The sequence below is a fragment of the Solanum tuberosum genome, unplaced genomic scaffold (assembly GCF_000226075.1).
Source record: "Solanum tuberosum cultivar DM 1-3 516 R44 unplaced genomic scaffold, SolTub_3.0 scf00603, whole genome shotgun sequence".
NCBI lineage: Eukaryota > Viridiplantae > Streptophyta > Magnoliopsida > Solanales > Solanaceae > Solanum > Solanum tuberosum.
In genome coordinates this window covers 189,215-198,993 of record NW_006239544.1, presented here as the reverse complement: position 1 = coordinate 198,993, position 9,779 = coordinate 189,215, and the positions used below count along the sequence as shown (strand labels likewise).

Genomic DNA, 9,779 nt, shown 5'->3' with positions numbered 1-9,779 from the left:
AAGGTTGCGTACATTCTACCATCTCAAACACCACAGGTCGTATCCCAGACACCCAAATGAGATTTCACTGATATATTGTTGTTGTATATTGTCAGATATCACTTGTGAAATTCCACTGATATGTTATTGTTGTTGTGTCAACAATGAACTATCCCAGACAACACTTATGAAATTTCACTGATATATTGTTGTTGTTATTGTGTCAACAATGAAGTTAATACCGAACAAGTAAAAATAAGCGAAAAAAGTACTAATTAATTAGAAGTGTGCATATAATAAATAGGTATAATTAAAATCATTAATTGATGAGTTGACATAATCCAAATAAAGATAAAAGTGAGCAGTTGAGTTTTAGTTAGAACAGAGTGGACTTTATTCTTAATTAATATTAGTGATGATTGGTAAACAACACCTTACCTGAAAGCACAAAATTTCTGTAGAAGAAAATGGTATAACTGAAATTTATTCTTGAATGCAAGGGCTTTCTGGTCAGTAAAAAAAATATTTGAAACCCAGTGGCCGTTTGAAACCCCCGAAGAAACCTCGAAACAATCTTCAATGCAACCAATTCAACAATTCCAAACACGACCTAAAGAAACAGAGATTCAAAGGGGATTTTGTTGCTGCACCGGCGGTGGTTGTTTCCGGCGAAAGAAATTTCCGGAGAAGATAAGAAGAGGAGGGATGACGGAGGCCGAGAGAAACCGGGAGCATCAGTTGTGTTTGTTGGATTTCTTGTTAGCAGCTTTGAGGAAATCGATGGTGTACTGCCGTTTTGATGGAAAGGAGGAGGTGAAATCTACAGTTCATGCTATGGAAATTGGATGGCCTACGAATGTTCAGCATCTTACTCATGTTACTTTCGATCGGTTTCATGGGTTTTTGGGTCTTCCTGTTGAGTTTGAAGTGGAAATCCCTTGTAAAGCACCCAGTGCCAGGTTTGTTTAAAAATCTTAGCTTTATTGTGTTTTTGGCCTTTTGGTGCTTTTAAATTTCAAATTATTGATCTGGGTCGACTTTGGTTTCATGATTCTTTTTGTCTTTTATGTTGTTTGCATCTGATTGTAAAAAAAGCATAAAACTGAGATAAAGATGAGACTTTTACTTTTTCAGCTTAGTTACCTGTGTTTGATACTTATTCTTCAATCAACTATAACTCCAATTCCAAACTAATTAGGATCAATTATGTGAATTTTCACTAATGCTCAGAGGATTTGTTATAGTTAGACTATCTTTGTACTGGCTGTCAACTTACGAGTAAAGGTTCTACTTTATATGAGCTTTGGACAGACATTCTTTGTAAAGCTCACTTTTTCAAATACTCTCTCCGTTTCGATTTGTTTGATTACTTTCCCTTGTAGTCCGTTTTAGAAAGAATGTTTCTTCCCTTTTTTTGACAACTCTTTAGTTTCAATTTTTCACGTGACATGTTTTAGACCACAAGATTCAAAAGTCTATTTTACTTTCTTAAATTTGATGCCAAGTCAATAGCAGGCAAACAAATTGAAACGGAGGGTAAATATGTTTTAGTATGATGATCTGTCAACAGACTGTGCAATACAACAAGTTTAGGAGTAGTTCATGTAAACTTTGAAAAATAGTGATGTTTTTATACGTGCAGTAAATGCAACAGATTTACTGTGTCTTACTTTAATCCTATTAGATTTTAGGTTAAGATCATGTTGTTCATTGGGAATTGAAGAGGGGAGAACGCGATTAATTTTGATTTTTTGTTATCTTGTTAATTGGGAATTGATGTGGGGAAAACAAGAATACATTGAACGGTTAATTTCAATTTCTTGTTATCGTGTTCAACAAACTCATATTAATGCAAAGCTAATTGAGGGTGAAGATAGCATTAGTATGCTCTAATACCGCACAACTAGTCAATACTTTTATTATAGGCCTGCTTATGAAAATTGGAATTATGTCACTATCTTACTTCGTAATTTAATAGTTCTGAATTTTGATATGCCTATGGTCCCCTATCTTTTTGGGTACATGATCATAATAGACTAGTTTATTTCATGCCTCACCAACTGAAAGCAAGTTTTTTTGTTTTTGGTTTTCAATTACTCCCTCCGTCCCAATCAAGGTGGCACAATTGGAATTCAAGAGTCAACCAAGTTTTTCTTTGACTAGAATTTCTTTATATGCCTTTTAGATATTTCTAAGTGTTAGTTATTGTGATTTATAGTAATTTTTATGTAAATTTCCAATATATAAATTTTATTTAAAAAAGCTTAAAGCTCCTATATCAGAATTCACGGTCAAAGTTTAGAAGTTTGAATCTCGAAATTCTAACCGTGCCACATAAATTGGACAGAGGGAGTAATTGTCACGCGAGTCTCCTTGTAACCAACTGGAGCATGTTCATGATTCATCACCTTGCGTAAGTTGGTTGCACCTTAAGTGATTATATAAGTTCTGTCTGAATCTACAATCACCTTTCTCAGAATTGTCATTTTTTAGCAAGTTTTGCTACCAATTAGAAGTGGCTCTTATAGAATTGTAGTACGTCAAGACAGCTGTTGTTAATTACCATCTGCCAAAACTTTGGAAGAAATTAGTAGTTCCGTGACCAAATGGTCAAAGTAACCTTTTATTTACCAGCTAGTTCTGTGGACAGTATGAAAAGGTGGGATCATGTTCCTGTACTGTGTTTGATTCTTGTGGTGTCTCCCGTTAAAATGTAACACAGAAGATCCTGAGATAACTCCTTGGATATATCCACCCTATTGGTTTTTGGTTTTCTATTCATTTCACATGAGTATCCTTGTGCCAAATTAAAGCAAGTTTATAACCTTGTTGAAGTTGATTACACCAGAAGTGTTTTTTAAAGTTGTGTCTGTATCTAAACCCAATTTTCGGAATTGTCATTTTAGTAATGTATTGGTTGGGAATGGAGGACTAGTGGTGTGCTTATATGGACTTGAGAATCTTGGGGTTGAGTTAGGCCCAAGTGTCATATGTTTGATTTTGGGGTTGAGTTAGGTCCAAATGTCATATCCTTACAAGTAAGTTTTGCTATCAACGGATCTAGGAATTTCATTAAGGGGGTTCAAAAAAAAAAACTGTAGTGCTTGGGATTTGAACTCGTAACCTCAATGTGAGTTTTGAAACCCCTAAACCACTGGGCCTGCCTCCACTCCTTAAGTTCAGGGATTCAGAATCTATATATACACATAATAATAAAAGAAGGTTACCTTACATATACAATGTGATTTTTGGTCAAGGGGGTTTGAGTGAACACCCTTGCGGGTCCCTAGATCCGCCTGGAATTGTCAAGAGGGATGAAAGTAGTAGTTCCTTGACCAAAATGTCAAAATAACCTCTCTTTGTCCACCAATTCCCCATGCCAGTATGCAAAGCTCAGATGCTATTCCTGCTCTGTGTTTTATCCTTGTGGCATTTCCTGTAAAAAATGGTAACAAGGAAGATCTTGACATAACTCTTCAAACATATCTAGATTACTAAGTTTTGTCCCCAGTTTATCTCACTGGTCGCAGAAGTTGCAACGTTTTGTGCTCTATTTTCATATCTTTTGCTAAGGGCTAAACTCATTACTTTAAAACTAAGATGTGTCCTTGGTTAAGGACTTCTAGTAGCTTCAACCTAAAAACAAATTTGTAGGACAGCAATTATTGGAATTTAGCTATCCAAGTAATTGCAAGGCGTTGATGCTAAATAAAGACAGTACAAGGAGGATGGTAGTATGCAGCTTCTATCTTTCTTTATTTAATCCCTTAAAAGAAAAAAGGGTAAACAAAAGAACTGGTTATAGTTGATTCCAGATGTTAGAAGCTTGAGGTCCTTTTGAATGGTGGGGTAATTGCTATTGTTTCAATTTCCGATGATTCCACCATATCATACAGATGCTGAATTCTTTGCACTGTTCGTCACTATTCTACATTGTTCAGTTTCACTCCATTCTTTGAACTGTCTTCAGCTCTTCATTTAATTTAAACTTTTCTAACAGCAAGTGTATGTTCGTATACCTGTTTCCACTTCTGTGTGTGACATTTATTATGTAACTGGTTGGCTCTTTATCCAAACAAAAAAAATATGATGAAAAAGAAGAAGTTGTAAGTGGTTGTCTGTAATTTGCTTCCAGACTTTATACAGAGTTTCAAGCTAATTATTGTATCATGCTAAATTTATACAATTGTTTTTGCAGTGTCAGTGTTTTTGGTATCTCCGCAGAGTCAATGCAGTGTTCTTATGATACAAGAGGCAACAGTGTCCCCACTATTCTCTTGTTAATGCAGGAACGTTTATACTCACAAGATGGTCTAAAGGTATCACAATTTTTCTATCATTTCTGATTCATGAGGAAGTCTCCCCTGTAATTATATTCAATGTCAAAAATAATTGTCTAAGTATTGCTTGATGAACCTTTAGGCTGAAGGAATTTTCCGAATAAACCCAGAGAATAGCCATGAAGAGCATGTAAGGGACCAGCTCAACAGAGGCATTGTGCCTGACGACATTAATGTCCATTGTTTGGCTGGACTCATCAAAGCTTGGTTCCGAGAACTTCCAGCAGGTGTGCTTGATGGGCTTTCACCTGAACAGGTATTGCAATGCAACACTGAGGAGGAATTTATTGAGCTTGTGAATCAGCTTAAGCCAACTGAGACCGCATTGCTCAAGTGGGCAATTGATCTTATGGCTGACGTTGTTGAGCAAGAGGAAACCAACAAGATGAATGCCAGAAACATTGCTATGGTTTTTGCCCCAAATATGACACAGGTAAACTGAATATACTTCAGCAGTTCAGGCATAGAAAATCTTAAATTCTAGTTTCACTAACTGGTTGAAGCATATCACTATATTTCTTGTTTTTGGTATCAGATGTCTGATCCATTGACAGCACTCATGCATGCTGTTCAAGTGATGAACTTACTGAAGACCCTGATTGTGAAAACACTAAGAGAACGTGGAGAGACAGAAGGTGGAGGATATTCTCCCATGTCATCTAGTTTCTCTGATAGACAAACTGAGAAGGAATTTGACACCCAACAAGAGATGGAGAATAGATGTGAATCACCAGGGCCAGCATCAGATGATGATGAACAACCTCATTACAGCTACAACAGTGAAGACAGAGATGAAATCGAGTCATTGAGTGAGATAGAAAGAAGCTTCCTACGACAAGTGGATGAGAACAATCATGCAAAAAATGACTTCCGGAAACAACTACAAGGAATTTTGTGTAGCGAACACAAACCCACGAGTGCCTCCACCATCAGTGGAGATCCTTTTTCATCTACTCAATAATCAAAACAGGAGTTCAGGCTTGAGCACTAGCAATAGTAAAGACTCAAGAGCAACTTCTGTTTCTGTGGGGTTAAAGGTGCAAGCAGATTAACTGGAGCATGTAGGAGCACAAAAGATGTCAATATGGTAAGTAAGATGTGAACATGGTAGAGTCTGCTGTTCTATGTAGTTAGTTGGCTGTCTCATCCAAACTGGTGCGATTGAATCTATTCCGGTGATGCTTCTTTTAGGAGTCCTGAATCTCTATATCATCAGTGAATGGTTGTTTTATGTAAAAAGTTGCTATGCTTAGTCTAGACACAGAATGGTTTCCCTTTGTTTTATCAGCAAAGGATCTCTAATGAAAAGGCGACGATTCACATAAAGAACATAGTCTTTTGGTTTAACAAGATTATTGGTTGTTCTTTCATTTACCATGAATCCTGTTAATTTGGTCCCATTACTCTTATCAAACAGTAATGACTTGTTTTGGAGAGTGACCACACATCATTTAGGAGAAGTGGTCAACTAACTAATAGCCAGCTTAAAGCCTAAAACAGTGAAAGGTGATTGTTCTAGTGGGAATTTGATGGAAGCAAAGTTCATTTGTGCTCCATTTCCATTTTGCTCTTAATCATGAATCATGTGAATTGTTTTTTAATTGTAACAGTATTATCTTTGTATATTCTACATGGTGCGTTTTAGATTCAACCACCATTAAGTTTTTGCTATGGTTTTCCCATTCCACAATCGTCTCATAATATATCATATTGTATTGTATTGATGACTACACGTTCAGATAGATTGTATCGCTTCTATCGTTACATAATATCAGAAGGATAAAGCTAGGATATTGGGTAGAATTGCTATAAAAAAGTAGGGTAAAAGATAAAATATAATTATTAGATAATAAGTAAATAGAATATGAGGGGAAAAAAGCTAACAACGCGATGACACTAAATTGATCGTTACATATAATGAGAATTTTCATCGTTACATACAATGTGTGAGGAATATAGGAAAAGAATAGTATTGAATTGTTGTTGTGTCTACATTATTACATTGAGACCCTATTTATAGACCATGGAATACAATCCTTTACCAAGTAGGATACTATTAAGTACTCATATTTCTATTTCTATTCCAATTCTAATACGATTGTATGAACCTATTCCTATTCTAATAGGATTGTATAAACCTATTCCTATTCTAACACAATGAATTTAACTTTCTTTCATTTCTTTTCCTATATTTTGTTGTGGAAAACATAGTGTTGGTACGAGGTTGTTCGACCTACGGTAGAGGGTGGATAGGTACTTTTTCTCTCATTCAATTAAGATTTCTTTTGGAGCCGGTTTGTATGCTGGACAACCATAAATAGATCTAAGATAAAATTGAAATATGCTAGACAAATACAAATGGTTCTAAAATAAGAAAATTAGTATCGTTTTACTCCTTAGTTGATTACTAATAATGAGATAACTAAGATTAGTAATTACCATCTCGATAAATTATTTATGTTACTAATCATGAGATAACTAAGATTAGTAATTACCATCTCGATAAATTATTTATGTCAAAAGGGTGAAATAATATTATCAGAATTCGTTATCTCGACATAAAATAATGAAAATGACCAAAATAACCCCGAGGTCCCTCAAACTTTTTTCCTTATTAAATATGATTTAGAGTATTTTTATAAACAAACAATTTGTTTTTTAAAAATTATGCAATTATATGCTATTTTAAAAAATAACTACTTTCAAGATAACCGATCGTAACATAACTATTCTTAGCTCAACTTATCTTCAAACCAAACTTAACTACCTTATTTTACACACAAAAAAAAAAAAAAAAAAAAAAAAAAAAAAAACTTCAAGAAATAAACTCAATGATTTTAGTCATCTCATAAATCTACAATTACAAAGTTTTATCTTGTGAACAAACATATTTGTTCGCTTGTTGATATAAAGAATTTGCTAACCTATAACTTATAAGCAATTGCTAAAAGTGAATTTATTATTTAACTAATTGCTAATTTTGATTGAGTCCAATTTCTCCAGAGTCAAAGTGTGACAGTTTTGTTTCATTTATCTGTGTAAAAATAACTTGTAGTAGCAATATATAATTGTCTATAGCAAGCCTAAACTGGTAAATTTTGTGAAAAAAAACTTGCTATAACCCATTAAAACCACAAATATATAAAACTTCTTAACAATGTATATAATTTAAATTTATTTAAATTTTACAGGTTAGACCCAAAAGAAAAAAAAGAAAGTTAGTAATATGCTTTCTTTGTGGTGCTGGTACGAGATTGTAGGGATTTTATTATGTATCATCTTTATCATTAAACAAAATATCTTAATATTGAGTGGCTAGCAAAATCATGACGTTATTCTACCCCACAATTTCATGATAATAATTTTAAATAGATAAAGTGACAACACAAAAGAGAAAAGAAATACATATTAAAAGACATATATGTATAATTTAAGAAATAACAAGTAATTGACACGGAGGGTGTACAAAAGAAAGAAACGATTTCCATTCCCAACTTTCTTTCTTTTCTTTTTTTTATTTCTTGCCGTGGCTCGTTTTGGAGTTTGGCTAGGATTTTCATTGAGTCTGGAGCTAAAATGACAACAAAATTAAGTAAAATTTTTAAAAGGACAATAAAATATAAGGTCGAAATCAAAAGAACAACATTTAGACGGAAGGGTGACGGTGGTGGATTTTTGTGCATAGAGCCTGCTTTGTAGATGTTGTCTTTTTGATTTCAACCTTATTTTTTTCTCTTTTAGAATTTTTGCTCAATTTTGTTACCTTTTTAGCTTCGGACTCGATTTTCATTCACAACTTGCTTTCTTTTCTAGTCGTTGCTCGTTTTAGAGCCTGACTAGGATAAATTTCACTTTTTATTAGGAGCAAATTTATTAGCTCAACTAAAATTCGAGATTTCTGAAAGATGGAGTGGTATTCATCACTTCATTATAACCTTTGATAGTGCATTTTCACGACTTTTCATTTCTATATACACTTTTGATACAAGTTTTTGTAACCAAAAAAATAAGGAAAAAATAAACAAGAAACCAGTTTGATCAGAACTGGGAAGTTGTGGATTGGATAAAAATATGAACAAATCATAACTCACTAAAATTAAGAAGCCAAACAAGTTTCCCAAAAAAGCTTATCCTTGTCTTTTTGGCTCTTCAATTCAGAATCAACACCAACACTACAAACATTACTTTTCAATTTCAAATTATTACATTTATTCATCCAACCTTGTTCAACTACACCCCCATCGTCCTCGTCCTCATCCTCGTCCTCTATATCACTGTTCCAACGATTAAAATCACTAGAAGATCTCGAATAAGTATCCACATCACCATCATCATCATCATTATCATTATCATCGTTGTTCTCAATTTTGAAATCCATTTCCATATCTTCATAGCTACATGATTGTGCATCATCATCTTCAAGAAAGCGTTGATGAGAAGAATTTAAAGTGATCAAAGAATCAATTGGATCATCACTTATCGTACTACAAAAATTAGAATCAAACTCAGAATCGCCCGTAGATTCAAAAAGCAAAAATGAAGACACATCAACAAGACTAGTACTACTAATACTAGTATTATTGCATTCTTGATGATTCATCATTTCTTCTTAGGTACCAAAAAGAAACATTCTTGGACAAAACCCCAAATCAAGAAAATGAACATATATAGGAAAATAAATGATTTTTTTTTTTTTGGAGGAGGAAAGAGTAAAGGAGGAATACAAGGAAAATGAGAAAAGTGGGGTGATATAAAAATTGAAAGGGCATGTGATGGTACCAAACTTCTAGAAGCCTCAATTATATATAAATGTTTTTTTTTTGGTATAATAGTTGTAGCCATCAATATTTATTCTAAAATATCCTAAAGAGTCAGCCACTTCTTCTAGAAACTTTATACTATGTCCAATTCCAACTTTTTATCTTTTTCATTTATTTAGATAAAGAAGTATTCAAACATTTGAAGGTTGTTATTGTGTTTACTGCTTTAACATTTACTTTACTTTTTTCAAAAAAATAAATTATATCCACTTTCTGGATATAGAATCATAAATTAGACTTTCCTTCGTTTTAATTTATTTGTATTATTTTTCTTTTTAATCTGTTTTAAAAAAATGTATTTCTGTTATATTTTATATATTTTAAATTTAAGATCACAAAATTCTATAATTTTTTTATTTTCTTAAGTTATGTATAGAGTCAAAACTAAACAAATAAATTGAAATGGAAGGTATACCTAGCAATGGTTAAAGGACAAATAGTTCATATATAGAATATTCATATTTTATATTTATTGATTTGATATGAATAACATGATATATAGGATACTCACATCTTATATTTATTGATTTGATGTGAATACCATGTCATATATTTTACGATTTTAACAACATTTGTCAAATAACAACCAAACAACAAACATAAATACAAATTAAGTTTTAATTCCCCCCCCCCCCCCAAA

The 9,779-nt window shown here is 33.2% G+C and overlaps 2 protein-coding genes across 3 annotated transcripts; one reads left to right on the top strand and one right to left on the bottom strand.

The window, feature by feature from the left end:
* Nucleotides 1-354: 354 nt before the first annotated feature.
* LOC102594321 (rho GTPase-activating protein 2-like) lies at nucleotides 355-5,693 on the top strand. 2 transcript variants are annotated; one of them, XM_015304847.1, is made up of 5 exons: nucleotides 355-938; nucleotides 2,327-2,392; nucleotides 4,178-4,298; nucleotides 4,402-4,752; nucleotides 4,855-5,693. In XM_015304847.1, the coding sequence occupies exons 1-5, from the start codon at nucleotides 559-561 to the stop codon at nucleotides 5,278-5,280; spliced, it is 1,344 nt and encodes a 447-aa protein (XP_015160333.1). In that variant the 5' UTR covers nucleotides 355-558; the 3' UTR covers nucleotides 5,281-5,693. The 2 variants fall into 2 exon arrangements, with proteins under 2 accessions (XP_015160333.1, XP_006366377.1); XM_006366315.2 differs by lacking the exon at nucleotides 2,327-2,392 and having other exon boundaries at nucleotides 360-938.
* A 2,722-nt stretch (nucleotides 5,694-8,415) lies between these two features.
* Nucleotides 8,416-8,922, bottom strand: LOC102593988 (transcription initiation factor TFIID subunit 11). Its single transcript, XM_006366314.2, has one exon. It carries the CDS (start codon nucleotides 8,920-8,922, stop codon nucleotides 8,416-8,418), a length of 507 nt encoding a protein of 168 aa, XP_006366376.1.
* Nucleotides 8,923-9,779: the final 857 nt, after the last annotated feature.